The sequence below is a fragment of the Myotis davidii genome, unplaced genomic scaffold (genome assembly GCF_000327345.1).
Source record: "Myotis davidii unplaced genomic scaffold, ASM32734v1 scaffold902, whole genome shotgun sequence".
Classification (NCBI taxonomy): domain Eukaryota; kingdom Metazoa; phylum Chordata; class Mammalia; order Chiroptera; family Vespertilionidae; genus Myotis; species Myotis davidii.
This window is the reverse complement of record NW_006293951.1, coordinates 651,942-676,962: the sequence shown is the minus strand read 5'-3', so window position 1 is coordinate 676,962 and position 25,021 is coordinate 651,942. Positions and strand designations below refer to the sequence as shown.

Sequence of the window (25,021 nt, the reverse complement as noted above, 5' to 3'; positions counted from 1 at the left end):
TATATATTTAATGTTATGGACTGAATGTCTCCCCAACCCTAGTTCATATGTTGACATCCTAACCCCCAATGCCATGGTATTAGGAGTGGGGTCTTTAGGAAGTGATTAAGTTATTAGGGGGGAGCTCTCATGAATGGAATTAGTGCCCTGATAAAAGAGATTCCAGAGATCTCTCCCAAACCTTCCATCATGGTTGTTTATGAACCGGAAGAGGGCCCTTATCAGACACCGAATCTGGCAGCACCTTTATCTTGGACTGCCCTGCTGCCAGACTGATAGATAAATATCTGTTGTCTATAATCCATCCAGACCATGATATTCTGTTACAGCAGCTTGAATGGTTTGACACTTAACTAAAAGGAAGCGTAACGGTGCAGCTGGGCCCCAGAGACTGCTTGAATTAGAGACTTGAATGCTATGAAAGATTCGCAGTTACGATATTCTCTCTGACCGTTTTCATCACTGAGGTTTAAAACGTGACCTTAAAAAAACTAATATTGCTCATATTTTAGTTTTGCCACTAGAGAAATACTGAGAATTGTTTCTCTGCTTCTGAATTTTTTAATTCCCCTGAAGGATGTTGCCTTGCCCTGTTGATGTCAGGTCCCAGCACTGGAACAATTACTTAATACCAGAGAGATGTGATATTATTGATTCATCTTGGGTCAGATAGCTAACCCTAAATGAATCATTTTTCCAGAGACGTAGGATTTTTATAAGAAGATAGAAAGTCTTTTGTAGAACTATATAGTCTGTGCATGTGTAAAAAGCATTCCCCAGAACAGGAGAGCAGTTAAAAGTACTGAACAGACAAAATAGTGAAATCTTTTATAAGGAGAGACAAAGTTTAAAATCTAGTGAGAGATATGGAGTTAATTAAGTACAGTAAACTGTGGTAAGTGATATAATAGAGAATATATGTAGTGCTATGGCAATATATAACATAGCACCTCATATAGTCTCAGGGTCAGGGAAGGCTTGGAGGGAAAAAAGTAGAACTGAATTAGTAGAGCCCCTTTTATGAGGAATATGTAAGATGAAAAAGATGATTTGAATTATCTGTGATAGGTAATGATTTTTTTTAGCATATATGGAGTATAGATGGTTTTAGTAAATGTAAGATGTATATTTATTTAATGAACAGAGTATATCAAAAAGTGCTTTTAAAATATTTTGTCATCCATTTTTATTTTTAAATTATAGTGTGTTTCTTTGTTGTTATAGAAACTATGAGGAAACCAATCCATGTGAATATGAATAGAGACATAAAAATGCCCCTAAAAAAGCATGATTTAGAACTTCCGATGTCACCTCCCTGTGTACCATCTAAACTCTGCATTGATGATCTAGAAAGCAGGTGAGTTTTGGCTAGGTTAGATATTGTTAGGTATTTAGATGCATCATTATTGACACTTTCATTCCTTGAAAATGTACAAAGGGCTTATTCTTCTACCTCAAGTTTTTGTCTTGCTGTATTATTAAACTATTAAGACCTTTGTTAAATAACCTGATGTTCATATTCAGTATTTTATATGCATAGTTTGACTTACCGTATCATAAACATGTCTTTTTAGTAATGGTATCCACACTAATAAAAGGGTAATATGCTAATTAGACTGGGTCGACCCAACATCTTCCAGTCGTCCTGCCTTCCTTCTGGACAAAGCCACAGTGGTGGGGCCCAAGGCAGAGGCAGTTAGGGGCGATCAGGCAGGCAGGGGAGGGCAGTTAGGGGCGATCAGCCAGGCAGGGGAGGGCAGTTAGGGGCGATCAGCCAGGCAGGGGAGGGCAGTTAGGGGCGATCAGCCAGGCAGGGGAGGGCAGTTAGGGACAATCAGGCAGGCATGCAGAGGGATCAGGCGCGATCAGGCAGGCAGGCAGGTGAGTGGTTAGGAGCCAGCGGTCCCGGATAGTGAGAGGGATCCCAGCTTGGAGAGGGTGCAGGCTGGGCTGAGGGACCCCCTCCCCGTGCATGAATTCTTTGCACTGGGCCTCTAATAATTTTTATAAAACTCAGTTATAGTATGTTCCAGGAATGATTTCAGTTTCATATGTCTTTGTGTATTTGGATAGAAAAGTATGAATTTTAAAGCATATATAAAAAGCCAATTTTATTGCCCTGTCTATTTTTAATCTTAAATTTTAATTTTAATTAGTATGCACCATCAAAGACTGGGAAGCAAGGAAGAACTGGGCCCAGTTCAGGTGAGAATGAAAAAGAATTTTTATAAGTTATTTTAACAAATGTGGCATCCTGCCAAATAATATATTTTTTTAATATGAGGAAAAATATTTATCCTTTAAAAATTTTTACAGTCTTTAAAATTATTACTTTAAAAGTTTTTAATGTAAGGAACCTATATGATAAAAAATGTTTTAGTTGTCTGTGTATGAGAAACCTTTTGGAGTTCTGGTAATGTAGAGTAGGCCTGTACGTGTATAACATTTGATTCTGCTTGTTAGTTACATATTGCAAAGGATAAGTCAGTTAGGGATTTCTAACTTACATATTGCAAAGGATAAGTCAGTTAGGGTTCATGTGATAATTGGCAATTTATCCTTCAGGTATAGTGACCACATTGCTTTATTTTATATCAAATTATGATTTTCAGAATTCATGTTGATCCCAAGATTGTTTTTCTGTTAAAGTATTATAAATGATTATTTTTTTAGCAAATAATGTTTTAAGAAATTAGAAAATGTATAGATTGTGATTAAAGCCTGAAATTTTAAAGTCCAACATCCTATTATCTTCTTTCCCATTTTTTGAATTGCCAGAGTTAAACTACATCAAAAATATAACGGCAGTAATACTAAAATCTCTTGGAAACCTTTTCATCTGAATTTGTGGGTTAATGAAACACAGAGTTCCTGTCATTAGGAGATGACAAGTAGGAATGGAGCTTTAGGGTGGAGGGGACCAAGGGTGAGAAAGGTAGATGGAAGGAACCTTTTAAGTACATGCTTAAATGATAACTTCTCTTGTCTTAAAAAGTCCTGTCAATTACTGATGACTTGCCTTTCCTTGGGACTTTTTCTTCAATGTATGCATGATCTATTCTGACTTTTGTCTTCTCTAGTTTATTTTATTTGAAATTCACATAATTGTATCTTTTTTCCTATAGTTGTCACAAGGCATGGACTCATATAGAATTTTTGAACCTCAGTTCAACAGAGTAGAAAACTGCAGTTTCACACCATCATCTTTTTCTGCAGAACTATCTTCTAACAGAAATGTTACAGAACAAAATTTCATCCCCAGAATAGCACCTAGTCCTCAGAAAGTTGCATGTGAAAAAAAACAGAATGAGCAGGTATCTTTGAATCATTAGTTCTAAGTATTTTATATCATTATATTTTTATGGTATTCTTTTCTCTTTTATAAATTAAAAAAATCAGTGTGAATTGCTATAGGTATAGCCAAATTAGGAGATAAAATTAAGTATAATATTTCCTCTTAAGACAAAAGCTTAATTCTCTTTACTACATAATGAATCCAAACACTGGAATGTTCTTTAAAAATCTTTGAAATCATCTTCCTGTTATAAAATTGTTGATAGTGAAAATGAAAATTCAGTATATTTTATAATAGTTGATACTTGTTTGTAATCACAGTAAATGACTGGTTGGTATGAAAAGGGTCTTGTGAATAGTAATACATAATTTCAACATGTCATAGTAGTCTGTTAAAGTATGAGCTGTGATAGCTTGATTCTTTTTATGATTTGACAAATGAGAACTGGTCAAATACATGTTAATTAAAATTATACAAATAGGAATCATTGCTAATAATGGAAGGCTGGCGATTTGCCTTGGTATATATATGTCAGAGAAAAATTTGGAGGGCACTCCTTTGGTTCAGATGAATCTTCCTCTATTTCAAGAAGCAAGAAAAATATCAAATAAATAATCTAACCCTATGCCTAAAAGAACTAGAAAGAGAACAAGAAAATCCCAGAGTGAGAAGAAGGATGGAAATAATAAAGATCAGAGTAGAAATAAATGACAGAGTCTAAAAAGCAATATAAAAGATCAATGAAGCCAAGAGTTGGTTGGAACTCTCATTTCTTTGTTTCATGGCTTATAAATAAATATACTACAGGTATAAATTATTATTGCTAGATAGATTAGCATTGGGCCAATATAAAATCTTACATTTATATGGTACCTTCCACATTAACAAATAGATTATCTCATCTGCTTTTCACATCAGTCTCCACATATTTTCCCCTGTTGTACTCAATGATATTCAGAAAGATTAAAGTAGCAATCTATAAAATTAATCAGTAAATGGAAGAACTGAGATAATTACAGCTATTTCCTTGGGAGAAAATATTATTTTCTGTCAGAGAAATTATTTTTTTTTAAATATATTTTATTGAGATTTTACAGAGAGGAAAGGAGAGAGAGATAGAGAGTTAGAAACATCGATGAGAGAGAAACATCGACCAGCTGCCTCCTGCACACTCCCCACTGGGGATGTGCCCGCAACCAAGGTACATGCCCTTGACCGGAATCGAACCTGGGACCTTTCAGTCCGCAGGCTGACGCTCTATCCACTGAGCCAAACCGGTTTCGGCCTGTCAGAGAAATTTTAACTTTTCTCAAGATTCTGGTGTCCTGGGTATTTCTTTAATTTTTTTTTATTGTCTAAAGTAATTTTTTTTAACTTCTGAGAAAATAATTAGCTCCACAGGGTGTCAACTCTGTTAGTTTAACAATTATTCAAATATTGATAATGCTTTCTATGTTAGAACAGTGTTTATTTTGTTTTCAATAAGGACATGATTCCTTTATTTTAGACTGAAATCACATTTTTTTCAATATAGATGTCCACTTAAATGGCATATCATGATATGTAATTTTAATTGCTCTATGAACATTTACCATTTTGTCAGGTTCTTCCTTTCTTTTTTTTCCAGCTCAGTAATGTCAATTATTCTAATTACTTGTTTTCCAAATTAAATGAACGTGAAGATGCTCTTAGTCCATCATATAAAACAGCACAAATTGGAACATTATTTGAAAGATTAAGCAGGTGAGCAAAGATATGGCAGGAAACAAAGAACCTGCAGCATTCTTTCTTTGAGTTATTAATCTGATTTTAATGGACACAAATATTTTTAGTTAAAAATGCAAGCAGACCTAAATAATACTAATAGAAAATATCCACTAGATTAACATATAGCATTTAATTAAAATAGTTTTAAATAATTATTTTCTAATGGGCACACCTACCTTTTATTTATGTATGTAAAACTATTTTGGGCCAAGACATTTTGCACCTGTTTCATAACCTCCATGAATCACTAGTTTCTTTTTCTGTGTCATAAACATAATTTCTCTTTCATTTATGTCTATTGATCAATGCCCCACTTTTATTTTCTTGATTTCTGTATATAAACCCTAGTTTATTGTTTTAAATCCATTAAACTTGAAAACCAGTTTGAGTCACTCTTCGTAATTGTGAAAAAACCTTGACTCTGTAATTCTATTCCAGTCTTCCTCATTTTATAAAATAACACTCTATTCACTAAGTTGCTTAAACCAAAAGTTGTCCTTGATTCCTTCCTTTCTCCTTCAACTCCCAATATCCATTTTAACAACAAAATATTGCCAATTCTGTATTCTAACATAAAATTATCTGCTCATGTTTCTATGTCTACAGTTTCATCTCAGTTTAAGCTACCACTGCCTTTTGCCTAGCCGTGGTCGGCAAACTGCGGCTCGCGAGCCACATGCGGCTCGTTGGCCCCTGAGTGTGGCTCTTCCTAAGCCTTAGGAGTACCCTAGTTAAGTTAATAACCATGTACCTACTTATATAGTTTAAGTTTAAAAAATTTGGCTCTCAAAAGAAATTTCAACCTTCGTACTGTTGATATTTGGCTCTTTTGACTAATGAGTTTGCCGACCACTAATTGCCTAGAGAATTGTTACAGCTCCATAACAGTCCTTCTTGTTTCCGTTTTGTCCTCAGATCCATTTGTTTTACAGCTTTATTAATGTATAATCAGCACACTACAAACTGAACCTATTTAGAATGTGCACTTTAAGTTTTGACATATGTCAAAGATAATGAATATAGTATTCATCATCCCTAGTAATTTCTTTGGGCACCTTTGTAATTCCTTCCTCTGACCATGTCACATCCCTTACCTCATTCCAAGGCAATTACTGATCTGCTTTCTGTATGGAGCTCCTTTTGTGGGAAGGTTTTTGTTTTTGTTTCTTTAACTATCATATTTTACTAGATATAGACTACTAATGTTTTTATTTGTTTGTTGAGTGAGCTTTGGTAGTTTGTCATACAATGAATGTATCTTATTTTTATTAATTAAAAATTTAAATGCATGCTATTTTTTATGTTGTAGCATTTATTGGCTTACAGTTATTTATAAAATCTCCTTTTTATGTATTTAAAATCTTTAACATCTGTAGTGATGTCTTTTCTCTCATTTTTAATATGGTAAGTTGTATTTTTTTCTCCTTTCTCCCGGTTATTCTGAATAGAGGCTTACCAATTTTATTTACCTACTCCCTGAATCATCTCTCAGTTTCACATATTTCTTTTTTCGGGTGTGTGTATGCATGCGCGCGCACTCATTGAATTGTTTCTTTTTCATTTTAGAGAGGGAGGGGGGGAGGGAGAGAGGAAGAGAGAGAATGAAAGACAGACAGACAGACTGATACCAATTGCCTCTTGTACATGTCCCAACCAGGGACTGAACCCACAACCTATGTATGTGACCTGGCCAGGAATCGAACCCACAACCTTTTAGTGTACGGGATGATGTTTTAACCAACTGAACCACACTGGCCAGGGCTCACTGAATTATTTTTATTGTAACATTTTTGGTACTTCCAATGCCATATGTTTGCTTTGCATGCTAGAATTCATATGCTAAATAAAGCATTAAATCTGAAATTTATTTTGGCAGTTAGGACCCTCCCTGATGTAAGTCTGACTATTACTTCAAACTTCCTGCTTTTACTCAAATTCATGACTCACTTTCTACAGCATGACCGTGGCTAGCCTCTCTGTAATACAAGGATTTTTTTTTTCATTATTGGATTAGCTCCTTGGCTGTCATTTTTACAGTGGTATTGTATCTGTTAATTGTTGTTGGTTAAAGAAAATGTTTCATACTTTCTTATTTTTTATTTCATTGAATTCTGCTTTTAGTTTTATTTCCTTTTGTCTGTTTACTTTGTATTTAATTTACTCTTTTTTTCTTGTGGCCTAATATGTGGTCTATCCTAGGAAATGTTCTATATGCACTTAAGGAAAATGCATTACTGCTGTTTTGGGGTGAAATGTCCTAAAAATATCAATTAAATCCATATAGTTAGTGATTTTCAACCTTTTTTATCTCATGGCACACATAAACTAATCACTAAAAGTTGACAGCACCCCCCCCCCAAAAAAAAAATTGATCTGACTAAAATATGGCTATAATTTTGATTCATTCACACTGGACAGCTGTTGTTGTGTTGGCTGTTGTCATTTTTTTGGGTATGTTCTTAAATTTTGTTTTGTTAATCCGCACCCAAGGATGCTTTTTCATTAATTTTTAGAGAAGAGTGGAAGGGAGGGGGAGAAACAGAGAGAAACAAACATTGATATGAGAGAGACACATTGATTGGTTGTCTCCGGCACATGCCCTAACTGGTACCTGGTCTCAAGCCTGCAACTGAGGTACATGCCCCTAGACTGGGATCAGACCCTCAACCCTTCAGCCTGTGGGCCAGCACTCTATCCATTGAGCAAAACTGGCCAGGCTGTGTTGTCATTTTTTTAATTTGACAAACGAATGGAAAAGAGTTCAGTGACCCTAACTAAATCGCCAGGTATTGCATGTTTTAAAAATTCTTGTGGCACAGCAGTTGAAAATCGCTGATCTAGTCCAATGTGTCATCTGAGATCATGATTTTCTTGTTGATTTTTTATCTTGGTGATCTATCCTTTGATGTCAGTAGGTTGTTAAAGTCCCCTACTATTGTATTACTGTTGAGCACTTCTGTTATATACATCAAAATTTGCTTTATATATTTACATGCTCTACATTGGGTGCATAGATATTTACAAGAGTTATATCCTTTTGTTGGGTTGATTCCTTTATCACTAAGAAGTGCCCTTCTTTGTCTCTTTATAGCCTTTGTTTTTTGTGGTTTGTTTTTTTAGATTTAAAAAGAAGTTAAATCTATATTTACCTGCACTGTTAAACATTACACAAAACACATTCAAGTGGCAAGTAATTATAATGCAAGCTCTTGCATGGCAATCCAAATTTATTGAACTACTGATGCTAAGTTATACAAAATTGCACCACTTCAATTAAAGCTTTAGTTTACATTTGGCCACCTCTAAATAGTTGTAACATTCTTGTTGTAGACCCCCACTGCACACATAACTATAAACATTGTTCTCTATGGAAACAAAAAAGGAAACATATAATAAAAAATTTGAAAAATCTGGACATTTCCTTCCCAGCAGATATTAAAGGCAATGTCTTTAATCTGACATTATACTGAAAGGACTATTGTATTTTTGAAGACAAGATCACTGTCTCCATAGGTTTCTTAAAAATTAAAAAAAAACTATGTTGGTGTGTTAATCAAATCACTTCTTTGTACAATACAATGATAAAGACCTTGATTTTCTTAAAAAAAATTACAATAAGCTACAAGTTCAAAGAAGTGAAGTTATCTGGAGTAGTCTATATAGGAGCTCTTTGGACTTTCTTTTATTATGCTGAAATAGTGGTGCTTTTAGGATTTACATGATTGTACTCTCCAAAACAAAATATGGGGCCTATTACAGTACACAGTACACTGTTTTCATACATGTACAACATTGGTGGATGAAAATATCTCTTAGCAGTAATACTGGATTGTAGCCTCTTATTTTACCAGATGCATACACTAGGGCTATTATATAAGTAAAAATAAACATGGCTTAGAGCTACAGTGCATCCTATATAATAAAAGGCTAATATGTAAATTGTCCCCTTGACCAGGAGTTTGACCAGGGGGTAGGGCTGATCAGCCACCCTCAGCCCCTCTGCCCGGCCAGCCCAGCCTGATTGGAGTGGGCTGACCAGACCTCACCTGTGCATGAATTCATGCACCGGGCCTCTAGTTTAATATATAAAAGCAGCTGACATCATGACTTTTTTGTGGGCCTTCCCAGGCCACGAGTTTTTTTTATTTGCCCCACTAGGTCATAAAAGATCTTATTAACATTTATTTTTTATTTTTCAGAGGATTCTAAGAATGCACAGTTGTTCCATTGTCTTGTTAGATTTTGACCTTGTTCCTTTCCTACAACTCTTTCATCTTCCAAGTCACACTTATTACCAACCAGTATTATTGGAACATCGTCAGTGTCTTTAACTCGAAGAATCTGTTCTCTCAGATCTTGTAAATCATTAAATATGGACTGTGCTGTGATGGAATAAACTAATGCAAAGCCTTGTCCATTTTTCATATACAAATCCCTCATTGCTGTAAACTGTTCCATTCCTACAGTATCCAAGATTTCAAGCATACACTGTTGTGCATCTACTTCAACTTGCTTTCTATAAGAATCTTCTATCATAGAATCATATTTTTCAACAAAAATTCCTTGAACAAAATGTACAGTCAGAGCAGATTTTCCAACGCCTCCTGAGCCAAGAACAGCTAGCTTATATTCATGCATGGTGCAAACTTGTCAAAAGCTAGTACCTCTCACACTGTCAGCGGGTCCCCATAGCCAGCGTTGCTCCATGCGTTGTGCTCCCTCTGTGTTACTGTCCCCCAGTGCCACCGCAGTCCTGCACTGCCAGCGCTCCAGCTGGTTTACATGCCTGACTCTGGGCGAGGTTTGGTGGTCTGTAGCCTTTGTTTTAAAGTCTATTTTATCTGACATTGGGAAGCATGAGAGACTTGGTTGGAAAGTTTGTAAGGAGGAAATTCGGAGAAAAGGGAAGTGTGTAGAAGGTTGTTTTCCTTATTTATTGGAATTCTGACTTGGGAGACTTAGGGGAGTGTGGAAGGCGGCGCCCCTAATTATTCCTTGACCTTTCCAAACAAGTCTGTGCACGTGCAGACCCCTGGGTGTTTATTGGAATCCTTATGCCTAATCTTTGGGTGCCCTTGCCTTGAGGACAATGCAAACACATGTGTCCTCCCAAGATTACTCACCCTACTGAATGTATCTAAAGGTAAAAACTGAAATAAAAGGCTAATGAGGCAGGCAATCCAGGCTGCCTGGTCCCTTTGTCCAGGCCGTCCCTTAGCCTCTGTTTCACAGCAAACGTTGTGTCGGAGTAACCCATTCATCTGTCACTCAGGGTCTGCTGGCCAGCCCCGGCAATCTGATATTACCAACTTTTAAAATTTTATTCCATTTGCATGAAAAGTTTTTTTCTATCCCTTTACTTTTAGTGTGCATGTGTCATTTTCTTGTTTTCTGACTGTTTTTGTAGTTCTCTGTTCCTTTCTTAATCTCTTGATCTCTTGTATGTTGATGCCTTTCTATAGTGTTTTGTTTGAATTCCTTTCACTTTATATCTTATATAACACATATTTTGCATTGTAGTCACCATGTGCTTCATATATACCAACCTATGCTTATAACTGTCTATATTTTTAAATTAACTTTATTGTTGAAAATATACAGATATCCCCTATTTTTTTCCCCATTGTCCCCCTCTAGGCCTTCACCACACTATTGTCTGTGTCCATGGGTTATGCATATATGCATGTTTATTCTTTGGTTAATCTCTCCCCACCCATCTTCCCACCCCTGCCTTCCCTCTAAAGTTGATTGTTTTGTAAGTTTGATCACATTCTAAATTCACTGCAATTTTTGCTCATTGCCTCCATGTTTATGTTGTTATTTTTTTGTATGTATCCCTTTATTGTTGTAATTACATAGTTTTTACCTTTCTACTTTTAACCTTTGTATTAACTTTATAGTTGATTGATTCACTGCTTTTATTAAATGTTTGCCATTGTCAGTGAGTTTTTTTCTTTCTCATATTTTCTCATTCATACACTGGTGACCCCGTGCACAAAATTCATGCACATTAAAAGGGAATTAATTAGAGGAAATATTTTAATATTGCTATTTGCCCTTTCTCTATAATAGAAATGTCAGAGATGAAAGAAAATTAGTAAAATGTATATGAAAATCTTCCTCCTGTCAGAGTCTGGAGTGTGCCATGGGAACATAGTCAAGACACTGCACATCCACATGTGCCTTGAAATCGTGCGAGACCCAGACCTGGCCAGCCCCACCCCCATTGGGCTAGATCCAGACCCGGCCGGCCCCACCCCTGTCTAGCCTTGCTGGGTCAGGGGTGCGGCCTCAGTTCACCTGGCATGGTGCTGGGGCAGAGGGCGTGGCCTGAGGTCCCCTGTCAAGCTCTGCCGGGCATGGCCTGAGGTCCCCCAGCCTGATGCCGGGGCGGGGGGCGCATCCTGAAGTCCCCTGTCAAGCCCCACCAGGCAGGGGGTGCAGCCTCTGGTCCCTGCCCCGGCTCAGCACCACTCAGCCTCAGGTCCCTGCTGATTGCTCATTAAGGTTCATTACCGAACTCAGCCTCCACTTTGTGTGCAGCCATCTTGTGTTACAGAATCTCTGCCTCCACTCTGGGTGCAGCCATCTTGACTGTTATGGCATGATGATCAATTTGCATATTCCCTCTTTATTATGTAAGATTTCATCTTTCCTTTTCTACTTAAAGAAAACTCTAACAATTCATTTAATAGTGGTTTAGTGGTGGTAAACTCCTTCAGCTTTTCCTTGTCTATAGAACCCTTTATCTTTCTATACTGGGTAATCTTAGTTGTAGGCTTTTGCCTTTCGACAGTGAATATTTTGTGTCTTTTTTCATAACCTGCAAAATTTCTATTAAAACATCAGCTGACAATCGTATGGAGCTCCCATATACATAATTAACACCTTGCTGACTGGTCTTGAGATAACTCGTGTCTGCACTTACATTACTTTAAGTAATTTTAAAACTCCACTTGCTTTCAGACCTTAAAATTACTTAAAGTAATGTAAGTGCAGACACGAGTTATCTCATGACCGGTCAGCAAAATTTGGACATGGAAACACAAGTTATCTCATGACCGGTCAACAAAGTATTAACTTTTCTCTTTCTACTTTTAGGTTTTTCTCTTTGTAACCTTTGCATTTTAATTATGGTACGGCTTTGTGTGGACCTCTTTGGGTTCATCTAGTTGGGGACTCTATTTTTTAGGCTCATATATCTATTTCCTTCACCATGTTAGGGAAATTTTCAGTCATTATTTCTTCAATTAGTTTTTAAGTCCTTTTCTCTCTCTTTTCCTTCTGGTGTCCCTATGGATCCGAACCTCTGCTCCATATCATCTGCTGGTGATTCCATATACAGTGGGGCCTTGACTTACGAGTGTCCCGACTAACGAGTTTTTCGAGATACAAGCCGTCTCTCAGCTGATTTTTTGCTTTGAGTTGTGAGCTAAAATTCGGGTTATGAGCCAGCTTCAGATACCCCACCGCTAGTTGGCGCAGTGAACGTCACAGTGAATGTCACAACATCAGCCCAGCATCACGTGTCTCACTCTTTCACTTTTTGATTTGACATATGAGTAATTTGAGTTATGAGCTCCGTCATGGAACGAATTAAACTCGTAAGTCAAGGCCCTGCTGTAATGTATTCTTTATTATAGTTATTGTAGTCTTCATTTCCTACTGGTTGTTTTTATGGTTTCTATCGCCTTGTGTAAGTTCTCACTGAGTTGATCTATCTTCCCCTAAGTTCACTGACCATCATCCTTATAACCAGTTCTTGTGTGTGCTTTTAAATTCTGTATTTGGTAGATTATTTGCCTCCCTTTCATTTAGTTCTTTTTCTGGAATTTTAGTCCTGTTCTTTCATTTGGGACCTGTTTCATTGTCTCTTCATTATGGCTGACTCCCTGTGTTTATTTGTATGTATTAGGTAGATCTGTTGTGTCTCCTGGTCTTGACAGAGAGGTCTTATGTAGATAGTGTTTTGTGAGGCCTGGTGATGTGGTCTCCCTGGTCACCTGAACTTGGTGCTCCAGGGATGTCCCCTATTTGGGTTATGTGCCTTCCTATTGTAGCTGGGCCGCAGTTAGGACTGGCTCTGAGGACTGGCTGTGACTAAAGCGGACTAGCTGTTGTGTGTGGGCTGACTCCATGGAGTAGCAGTTGCTTTAGCGGGCCTGTGCTGTCCTTTGAGGGTGTTACTTGTATGGCTGGTTGGGTGGTGCTCTGATGTGGTCTGAAGTACACCACTGGGTTTGTTGGGTCTGGAGTCTCCTGGGAAATGCTCAGGTCCAGGCCAAGGTCAGCTGCCACTTGTGCCAGGCTTGGTGCCACCTGGTAGGAGTTACAAATGATCTGCAGTTGGTGGCTGCTTGTGTTGGGCTTAGATGAAACTGTTTTAGGCCAAGACTGGCTGCTACTTAGGTTTGGGGCCACCTGATGGGAGTTAATAATGCAAGTTGAGATTGTCACTGCTTATGCTGTTTTGGGGCCACTTAGGAAGAGCTCCAGGGCATGCTGAGGCCAGCCTCTGTGAGGTTTGTGTGCCTTTGAGGGATTTTGGGAAAGTGCAGCACAATTGAAGCAGGCTGTGTGGAGGAGCCATCAATAGTGGCTTGGTCCTGGAGAGTGAGTTGTGTGGGGTGGGTTCTCAGGGAATCACCAGGGCAGGGAGAATTGTGGTAGTCAGTTTGATGGAGAGCACAGATTTGGCTTCCACCTGTGCCGGGCTGGCTGGGTAAGTGGAGAGCTCACCACGGAAGAGTGGCACCTGCCAGTGCTTCCATTACCTGGAGAGAGTTGCCTCGTTCATCTCTGCCTCTTCAGCCCTGTCTCTGAAGTTAGTCAATTTAGTGTTTCCTTGTATGTCTCTGGTGCTTTTTGACCTGCTGTTCCTGTGCTGGAGCTTAGAATGAGTGAGTTTGAGTGAGTTTTTGTGCTGGCCCTTTAAGAGAAGCAAGCTTGTCATGGCCTCCTGCAGCCCTTTGTTTTTCTCAGATTCAGTGCCCACTCATTCTCACAGCAAGATGTTATAGGGACTCCTCTTCTTTGCACTGGTACCATGGGCTTGTTGGGCCAGGTGTGGGGCTGGGACTCCTTGATCTTCAGCTGGAACCTCAACAGCCAATATATCTGTCCTGATTCTTAATCATCACACTGTGGGTGTTGGTCCTGCCTGTTCTGCATCTCTGCCCTTCCTACCAGTTTCAATGTGGTTTTTTCTGTATATAAAGAAATTCTATTCATCTAGTCTTCAGGGGTTCTCAATCATGGTTGTTCTATAATTTAGTTGTAAATTTGGTGTGAACCTAGGAAGAGGTGAGCACAGTTTACCTACTTTGCCATCTTGACTAGAAAACCCAATAATTCATTATTTTTTGCTTTATGCAGAGATGAAAAATTAGAGAAAACATGTATTTTGTACTTAAGCACACATTTTTTATTTTTGATGGTCATCATTATTTTGTGTAGATCTAGATTTCCATCTGGTGACACTTTCCTTCTGTCTGGAAGATTTCCTTTAAACATTTCTTATAGTGTGGATCTTCTGGCAATTCTCTGATCTTATATTGAATCTTTTATATTAAAAGCTTCTTTCTAAATATATGAATATTTTTAAAGTTTCATATATAATTGTGGCCTTCCTTTTGAAAGATGTCTTTTGACTTGCATTGTTTCCATTTAGAAGTTTGCTATCATTCTTATTTTAATACCTATATCTCTCTTCCTAATTCATATATAGTATAAATTTTCTTTTTTAAAAAAGATTTTTTATCATGGATTCTCTATCATGGATTTTCTATCATGACTAGGATGTTTATTTTCATTCTATTTTTTGTGTGTTTGTGTTGTGTTGAGCATCTTTGTATCTGTGGACTTACTGTTTTTATCAAATTTGGAAAAAATTTGCCATTAAATTTTTAAGTAGTTTTTTTCTGATTCCTCGCCCCTTTTCTTTGGGACTGAAATCACATGTAAATTTGTTCACTTGAAGTTGTGACACAATTTCCTTTGAATCATAAGGTGTTCCACTCTAGTTGGTGGGAACACAAAAAGACACTTTTTTATTTTCAAATTTTTCTCATTTCATTTGTATAGACTATATTGCTGTATCTTCATATTCATTAATTGTATCTTCTTTGGTTTCTAATTAACTGGTAAACCTATTCAGTGTACTTTTCATCTGTAGACAATAGATTGAACTCTTTTTTTATGTCTTCCATGTATCTATTTAATAATGCTCAGTCTTTGCTCTACCTTCTTGAATATAGAGAATATGTTATAACTCTTTCAAAGTCCTGGTCTATAAATTCTATCACTTGTATCATTTCTTGTTCTATTTCTAATAATTTCTTTTCTCCTTGTCATGGGTTATAACTCATTGTTTTTTTGCCTTCCTGGTAATTTTTTTAAAAAAATTCTGTGTTGTAAGTTTTATCCTTTTGGTTTCTGGAAGTTTTTGTACTCCTATAAATTGTCCTAAGCTTTCTTCTGGGAAACAGTTTAATTAGTTGGAAATAGTGTGATCTTGAGGCTTTCCTTAAACTTTGCAAAATGGGACCAGGTATATCTTCGGTCTATGATAATTTTGCCCCCTGCTAAGACAGTACCCTTTTGAGTACCTCTGATTTCCTTTGAATCATAAGGTGTTCCACTCTAGTTGGTGGGAACACAAAAATTTTCCCATCCCTGTGTGAGCTGCTGGAGTTGTTCCAAGTTCTTATCATGGGTGGTTCTTTTCCCAGCATTTGGCAATAACCTTATATGCATGTGCTGATCAGTACTTGCCTGAATTCCCTGTAGATCTCTGATTCATTCATTCTCATTCTCTCTCTCTCTCTCTCTCTCCTTCATGGTACTCTGTCCTGTGAACTCTAACCTCTGGAGTCTCTCTGAACCCCCAGCTCTATTTCATCAACAGAGGGAGCCTATAGGCTCTTACTGGGTTTCTGTTGCTTGAATACTCTCTCCAGGCAGTAAACTAGCAGAAATCAAAGGGTTCACCTAATTTGTTTTCTTGCTTTCAGAGATCATTATCCTATTCTAACTGGCGGCTGGCTCATGTCTGAAAACCATATTGCATATATTTTTTCCTGTGTGTGTGTGTTTTTAACTGTGTCAGGATGATAAATCTGGTCACTCATATTTCATTTTGGCCAGATGGAAGTTCTAAAATACAGAGTCACCCAGCATTCAAACTTATTTTGCAAGTAAAAAAGCAGGTCAGTTTTACTTTTGTACCTAGAACCTTTCCATTTCTCCCCCCTCCACTTCCTTCACCCCCCTCCCCTTCCAAATCAAGCTCTGCAGAATCTGGGTACCTTTTAAGCTTAGGTCATAAGTTTTCTTTCACTATTTGTATTCTAACTTTATTTTTTATTTTTCTTGTTTCTCAAACATGTTGCAAATCTGCATATGTGCTTGTTATTTCATCCCCCTGGTGTAAGCTTACTTCTTTCTATACTTGTCTAACCATTTGTATCTTTAGCTTATTACTTCCTTACTGGAGACTTTCCTGCCAAATGATCTGAAACAGGCTTCCCAACACACATTATTTCATCATGTAATCTTTTTAAAAAAAACATTTTTTTATTGAGTTCAGAGAGGAAGGGAGAGGGAGAGATAGAAAGATCAATGGTGCCCTAACCGGTTTGGCTCAGTGGATAGAGCGACCGCTTGCGGACTGAAAGGTCCCAGGTTCAATTCCGGTCAAGGGCATGTACCTTAGTTGTGGGCACATCCCCAGTAGGGGGCGTGCAGGAGGCAGCTGGTCGGTATTTCTCTCTCATTGATGTTTCTAACTCTCTCTCCCTCTCCCTTCCTCTCTGTAAAAAAATCAATAAAATATATATTTTTTTAAAAAGATCAATGGTGAGAGAGAATCATTGATCGGCTGCCTCCTCCCTGCATGTTCCCCACTGGGGATTGAGCCTGCAACCTGGGCATGTGCCCTGACTGGGAATCGAACTGTGCCCTGGTTCATAGTTTGACGCTTAACCACTGAGTTTGCCAGTCGGGCTCATTATGTAATCCTGTAGCACCTATAAAGGTGCTATAATTTTCTTTATTTGTTTACTTCTTTATTTCTTTTATTCATTTTACTTATTAATGATTCATTATCTTATTTATTATCTTATTTCAATAGAATAAAGCTGTATAGTCTCCCTACCATATGGTAGGCATATATTGAATACCTGTTTAATACATAAAAGAAGACATTTAGATAATGAATTTTCCCTATTTTAGTATATAATTTTAAAATAAATATTTTTATTGATTTCAGAGTGGAAGGAAGGAGAGAGAGATAGAAACATTAATGATAAGAGAGAATCACTGATTGGCTGCCTCCTGCACTAGGGATCAAACCCACAACCCAGGTCCACTCTCGTGTGTGTGTGTGTGTGTGTGTGTGTGTGTGTGTGTACGTGTGCGCACGTGTGTGTTTGAGTTATCCCACCTGGAGCCCTCTGCCCCCTGCTTCTGTCTGGACAGATTGCTCTCAGCTTGCACACAGCGGGCATCCACCAGCTTCGTTTCAGCATGAAATTCGCTTCACTCCTCTCCTGTTGAAGCCCTGTCCTCCTTTCCCTTGTTTTACTAACTCATGTTAACGAAGCACATACTCCAATGAATCTTCCAAAAGAGCAATTGGTGACACATTTTTTAAAAGTTTTAAATTAAATTTATTGGGGTGACATTGGTTATGGTGATACATTTTTTAAAATAAATATTTTTATTGATTTCAGAGTGGAAGGAAGGAGAGAGAGATAGAAACATTAATGATAAGAGAGAATCACTGATCAGCTGCCTCCTGCCCACCCCCTACTGGGCATAGAGCCCGCAACCCAGCATGTACCCCATCTGGTATTAAACCATGACCTCTTGATTAATTGGTCGATGCTCAACCTCTGAGCCATGCAGGCCGGGCATTAGTGCATAGTTTTTAATTAATTTTATATTTATAGAAAAATAAATTGTTAAAGAAGTTAGACTGATTTGTCTTAATAAGACTTTAAGGTTTTAGTATCATTTCTGTCATCTCAATGTGTAGCAGTCCATCCCAGCATTCAGTCTCCCAACTCAAATGCTACATTCCTGACTTTGCTTGCAGAAAAATGTCTTTTTTAAATTTAGTATAGGAACACTTGACTTCAGGATATCATTTACCATTTTCTAATTATTTCTTTCTTCTATTTCTTGTGAGAAATAATTGCATTATGTATTTATCTGTGCCCATTTTTCTCAGTGAGTGAATTTCCTGAGTCATAATACTTAAAATAACTTTTTAAAATGATGACATATGTTTGTGCTGTGTTTTCTAACTTATGAAGTGCTTTTTACACCAATAAGACCCATATTGAGAAACAATGTCGGATCATGATTTGTGAACATTCACGGGCAAAACATCTCTTTCTTTCTTTCTTTAATACCAAACTGAATTCTCTCATCTGTCTGTCCCCAACATGTGGTGTACTCTCTGGAACACAGTAGGTATACCTGTTCATTAAATATTTAATAAGCAACGTGAAAAATAAAATTAGAAATCAATCAGTTTTAGCAGTCTATGTTTCTTTTCCACATTTTTTGGTTAACTCCAATCTCTGGAACAAGCTAGGTTCTCCCCTCACGCCCCCAAATTATAGTCAATGGCCACAAAATCCAGAATATCTGGATTTTTAATTATTTTCTATGATAGCTTTGATTCTTATACAAGTTGAACAAAACCTAGAATTATGATTTCTGCATTAGAAGGGAATTTGTTATCTAGTTTAACCTTTTCATCTAATTCATCTTATCTCTTATTTTATTACTTATATGTGCATTTGTATTTACATTGTTTACCCTGGGGACATCAGTTGTTTTTATATTCTTGTTAGGTTGAGAAATATCCATTATAATGCCCTCTTAAATATTTGATTTAATATTTCAACACAGGATAATTTTTCTCTGCACAGTCTAAAAAAATCTTTCTTTGGTTAAATGGAGCACCAGTGACATATAGTGGTCATCTAGGTTATTTGCTAGATATTATTACAGAACACATACATATGTTTGTCACGTTTTGCTTTGTAAATATAACAGTAAATTGAGCCACACACTAATTTTTCACATTGACATACTAAACTAAGTGTAGGTTATTTTTATACTCACTAGGGCATTACAAGAGTGCATTAGACAAATTTCTACCCGAAGAAATATGACTTATTTAACTTTGAAAAAAGAAAAACATAGTATAGGCAAATGTTAGTAGCTACTCAATGTTTTCTAAGAATTTTAAGAGTTTCTACATGAAAATGCCCTATACTTTTCTTGCTAAATATGTTTTTATTTACCCCAAAGTCCAGGAAATAGGAATTTCCTTCCTGGAAGCCCTGCTATAGTGATGGGTGAAGATTGTGGAAGCATGGATGAGAGAAGACACTCAGATTTCAAACAATCAGTACAACATATTTGGGGAGAAAATAAAGAAGAGGTGTCAAATTTCCTTGAGGATGTGAACCAGCCAACCCCCAGTCTTCTACCAGAGAATTTTGACTCTTTTATTAACGAAAATGCGATCAATTTATTAAGCATAGATCAACAGAGGATAACAAAACCATTTGAAAATTGTGGTTATGACAGTATGGGTGTCACCAATTCTGATAAAAATCATTCCTCTGATAGATGCATTTTTAGAAATCCAGGGTTGAATTTTAGTAGTTCTAACTTTAATAAAACAAGTTATTCAGAAAAGTGTCAGCCGAAGAACTATCAGAAAGAATACAATAATGAAGGAAATAATCCTAGTACATCTTTTGAGAAGAATTGTTATCCAGCCAGCGCTAAAAAGAAAGGTTGGTGTTATATGTAGAAAGCGTAATAGTCTATTGGGTTTTTCTGTTTTCAATTGTGTGTGTGTGTGTGTGTGTGTGTGTTTACACACATATATATGTGTGTATTTGTGTGTGTCTGTGTATTTGGAGGAATAAGAAATTAAAAATAGAATGACGTTCTATTATATGACATTGTGGACCAGGCAATGGATCATACTATTAAGCTTCAGATTAAAAAACAAATAGTCTATGCTCAAGTTTTAGTTCAATGCATACTTTTATTTTTAAAGGAAAATTTGAAAAGGACTACCAAAAGAAGAAACCACAGATAGAAATCCAGAAGTATCCAGTGAACAATATGTAAGTTGTTAGGTAAATGTGGGGAATGCAAATCAGAATCTAGTATAATGCATGTTGAAATGTTGAACTGAGGTAGACATATTACTGTCTTAGTCTGGGCAGGCTGCCCTCAAAGAATGCTTACCAGAGCCCTAACCGGTTTGGCTCAGTGGGTAGAGCATCAGCCTGCGGACTGAAAGGTCCCAGGTTCGATTAAGGTCAAGGGCATGTACCTTGGTTGCAGGCACATCCCCAGTAGGAGGTGTGCAGGAGGCAGCTGATCGATGTTTCTCTCTCATAGATGTTTCTAACTCTCTATCCCTCTCCCTTCCTCTCTGTAAAAAAATTAATAAAATATATTTTTAAAAAATGCTTACCAGAGTCAGAATCTTGATTCTGTAACCCTACTTGAGAGTATGGTGCTCGTATTTGCCAGCGCAAAAGTATCTTTTAATCTGAATTTTAGTGTTAATTATATTTGTGAAGATTGACTTATGTGTTCAAGAAACATATATCCTCCAGAATACCAATTTATTAATTTACAGTAAGAAATAGAAGGATTACAAGTATAGGAATGCTTACTGACATGATTAGCATGTTTTCTAACCTTTGGCAGCGCTCCATGGGAAAGATGCTTGGTTATTATAGAACCAATAGAAGTAATGGAATTCAAATGTTAATGGCATAAGGAAGCATAGTAATAGTCTATGACACTGCAGTTACAGGTAATTAAAGAAAACTTGTAGTTTCAGAATAGTCCTAACTATCTTGGTGATAATTGCAATTTAGTTCAATGTTGCTAACTGAAAATCATGAACTAGATATATTTTTATTCTGGAAATATTTTCTTATGGATGGGATTGGCACAAGAAATTAATTAAAACATACATTCACAACTTATTTAATAAAATCAACAAATTAGATTCTTTGTCAAATCTGTAAATATCCAGACATTTATGAATGGAAAACAGCATGTAAGGCTTTGAATTTTAAAACGTACTTTATGAAAATGACTTACAACATGGTTCCTCAACCTGGCTCAGACCCACATCATATGAGGGGCTGATTTTAAAATATAAAACAGTAAGTTTTATATATAATAGATTGATTCCTTAGGATGGAGCTTATGAATCTTTATTTTTTAAAAAAAAGCTTTTCTTATCATCCCAATCCACAGCCAACTTTGGGAGCCATAATTTAGAACAATGATTTTCAGAGGGAATAAGGCAAAGTTTAATACTGTCTTATTTTTTACTCTAGGAGTATTCCTTTGGGGGAATTGAATTCTAAGAAATCATGGGACTTTGGACTTAGTGAGGTAACGTATATTTTACATTATATTTCTAATTCATTGCTATTTTTATGTTATATTTTAGTGTTTGCAGTTTATTTTGACTTAAGGTTAACTTTATCAAAAACTTTCTTTGTAAGGTAACTATTTTTCTTATATTTTCTCTGAGGAAATTATAGCTTAGATCTGGAACTAAAATAATACCTTTTCAGAAACTGTAATGTGCTTTATTTGAGACAAACCAATTTAGGTATACTTAAAATTCTTTTGATAAATCCTATGAAAGTTCTTACAAGATGAAAACTCTTTACATTTCAATGTGCTACAGGGGAACATGGTATACACACACACACACACACACAGGGATACTGAAACATCTATAAACAATGGTTGTATAAGTTGTAACACTTGCTCATAATAAGGATGTATGATTGTTGCAACAGTCCAGGCATTGTGCTAGGAGCTTTTTGTACTTTATTAGTATTCTACAAGAGCCCGATATTGTAAAGTACTCACAGCAAAAGAGACTCAAGTTCAGAGAGATTAAATAACTTGTTCTAGGTCATACACTGACACCAGTATTCAAACTCTTGTCTTATCTGACTCCAAAGTTTTAACTGTTTTCTTTTGTTATATTCAGTTAATATGCATTGAGTACGTTATGAATTCATTTAATAGATATTTATTGTCTCCAATATTCTAGGGATACAGTGGTGAAAAAAACAAAAAGTGTTTGTTCTCATAAAGCTTATATTCTACTAGAGGCCCAGTGCACAAAATTCATGCACAGGGTTGGGAGTGGGCCTTAGCCCAGCCTGCACCCTCTCGCAATCCAGGACCCCTCGGAGGATGTCTGACTGATGGTTTAGGTCCGATCCCACAGGGATTCCTGTGGAATCAGGCCTTAACTGGCAGTTGGACATCCCTCTCACAATCCGGGATCGCTGGCTCCTAACCGCTCACCTGCCTGATCACCACTAACTGCTCACCTGCCTGCCTGATTGCCCCTAACCACTCACCCACCTGCCTGATTGCCCCTAACTGCTCTCCTGCCTGCCTGATTACCCCTAACCACTCCGCCTGCCTCGCTGCTTGCCCCTAACTGCTTGCCTGCCTGCTTGATTGCCCCTAACTACCTCTGCCTTAGCCCCCAACTCCACGGCTTTATCAAGAAGGTTGTCCGGAAGGTCGTTCGGCTGTCTGGTCTGATTAGCATATTATGCTTTTATTATTATAGATTATACACTAGACTCTGCAAGGTTGAGAGATTAAGGGACCTGGAACCAATCTTAAAGAAGTTGTAATCTAGTAGCTAGACAGAAACAGAAAAAAATCTAATGCATTTAGATAAAACGCTCCTTTGGGGTTTATACAAAAGGGGAGTGGGAGCTTAGTAAAAGACACTTCTAAATTTGATCTGGGGAATAATTAATAAGCTTACCAAATGGACCAAATGCCTTCATCCTATGAAGAAGGAGCAACATATATAGAAACTAAGATGTGAGAGAGTATAGCTTGTTTTAGAAACTGAATTATTGTTATTATTACTACTGTAGTACAAATTACAAATGATGGAGAGATGGCAAGAAATAATTTTGGACATTATAAAGGGCCAGGTTATAGAAGACCTTGTATAACATATAGTAGTTTAATTTGCTATCACTGAACAGAAAGAAAGCCCCTGAAAACTTTTTAGCAAAAGAGGATGATGACATCAGACTATTAAAAAGTTGTGTCTGGTAACAATGAGGAGAGATTTGAGGGGTGGCAAGACTCAGGGCAGGGTCAAAAATTATGACGGCTTGAAGTTGACTAGTGGCAGCAATTATGGAAATGAGGGAAGAGCTATCAAAAAGATTTAGAAGATTTAGATTTGATGATTAGTTTAAGGGAGAAGGGAAAATTTAAAGACCTGGAATTTGTATTTGGGTAAATGATTGGGTTGTTGATGGGATGATGCCATTCACTGAGATTGAAAACATAGGAGGAGGTTGCAGAAAAGATAAAGATAAACTGTTCACCAAAATTCATGTACTATATGTTTTAGAATAAAATTATCACTGTGAAGTGAATATATTTCAGCCAAGGAACATATTTCCTAATCTTCTATCCATCTTAGTGCAGCCAGGTGGCTAGATCTCAATAATGGGATGTTATCAGATGTGAGATGCATCATTTTCAAGGACTGTAAGAATTGAGAATTCCTTTTCCAGTGTTATTCTTTTAATGCCAGGTGGCACCGTAGCCTTAAGGGATGATTGGAACCACAAGATGGGACAGACTGGGCCTCTAAATCACCAGTGGAAAAAAAAATGCTGACCAGGAAAACACATTTTAGATTATTACCTGAGAGAGAAATAACAGTATTTGAGCATTATTCATTTGGTGATTAAAAAAAACAAAAACCTAGCATCACTCTGACTATTGTAAATAATGCTGCAATGAACACGGGGGTGAGGTTAACCTTTTTGAATTAGTATCTTCATTTCCTTAAAAAAAAAACCCCCAAAACAAACAGAAGTAGAGTTAATGGATCATATGGCAGTTCTATTTTTAAATTAAAAATATATTTTTATTGATTTCAGAGAGGAAGGGAGAGGGAGAGAAAGATAGAAACATCAGTGATGCAGGTGCAGGTCTTAAAAATTCAGGCACCATATGTGAGGTCCAAACCATTTGTTACCAGGAAGGAGCTTGGAGTTGTGTGTTCCCTCCCAAGTGGGATTGCCCCTCTTGGCGTGGAGTTTATGGTGAAATTGTGTCTCACCATCTCAGCTTCTCCTAACCATTTTGATGGGGGTTTTTGTTTTTTGTTTTTAAATCATTTGCTTGGTGTGTAGTAAGGAGTCTCTTAGGTAGATTTTGGATTTCTTTCAGAGGAAATTGTTTCTTATGTAGCTATAGTTTCGGTGTTTCCTTTGGAGGAGGTGAATTCAGGATCCTCTGTTGTCACCGTCTTGAACTGAAGCATATTTAATTTTAAAGTAGCAGAGGGAAAAGTTTAAATATGATTGTTTAAATGGTACTTTCTTCACTGGATAAATGAAGTCACATAGAAGAACTTCAGAATTCAAAGGAGTGGGGATGCCACACTAGGAAACCTGTTCAAGGTGGTAACACATCTACATAAATGGTAAACAAAATGTAAGGAATAAAACCTGCTTAGCAATTAATATATTAAATTTGAAGGGGTGATTTTTCTTATCAAGATTTAAAGAAGAATAAAATGAGAAGAAGAAATAACCTATATATTTTTTAAAAAATCTACACTAATAAAAGAAAAACATGCAAATTGACCATACCTTCACCACACCTTAAGCCACGCCCACCAGCCAATCAGAGCAATTATATGCAAATTAACCCAACCAAAATGACGGCCAGCAGCCATGGAGCTGGAGCAAGCAGGAGGCTTGGTTGCCCCAATGATGGAGGAAGCCAAGCTTCCCGCCTACCGTGGCTGGCTCTGAGCTCCACTCAAAGCAACAAAGTTTCAATTATAGAAGGTAAATAAACCCCAGATACCTGCTTTCA

General features: G+C 37.0%; 1 protein-coding gene and 1 pseudogene across 1 annotated transcript in view; one reads left to right on the top strand and one right to left on the bottom strand.

Annotated features, from left to right (window-relative positions):
- LOC102770583 (chromosome unknown open reading frame, human C12orf40) overlaps positions 1 to 25,021 on the top strand; it is a 56,199-nt gene that overhangs the window by 16,741 nt on the left and 14,437 nt on the right. Inside the window, 7 exon segments of the mRNA XM_015566623.1 lie at positions 1,225 to 1,357; positions 2,157 to 2,205; positions 3,126 to 3,314; positions 4,923 to 5,038; positions 19,388 to 19,881; positions 20,151 to 20,220; positions 21,460 to 21,517. Coding sequence (XP_015422109.1) covers positions 1,225 to 1,357; positions 2,157 to 2,205; positions 3,126 to 3,314; positions 4,923 to 5,038; positions 19,388 to 19,881; positions 20,151 to 20,220; positions 21,460 to 21,517 — 1,109 coding nt within the window.
- On the bottom strand, positions 9,178 to 9,890 carry LOC102768255 (annotated as a pseudogene).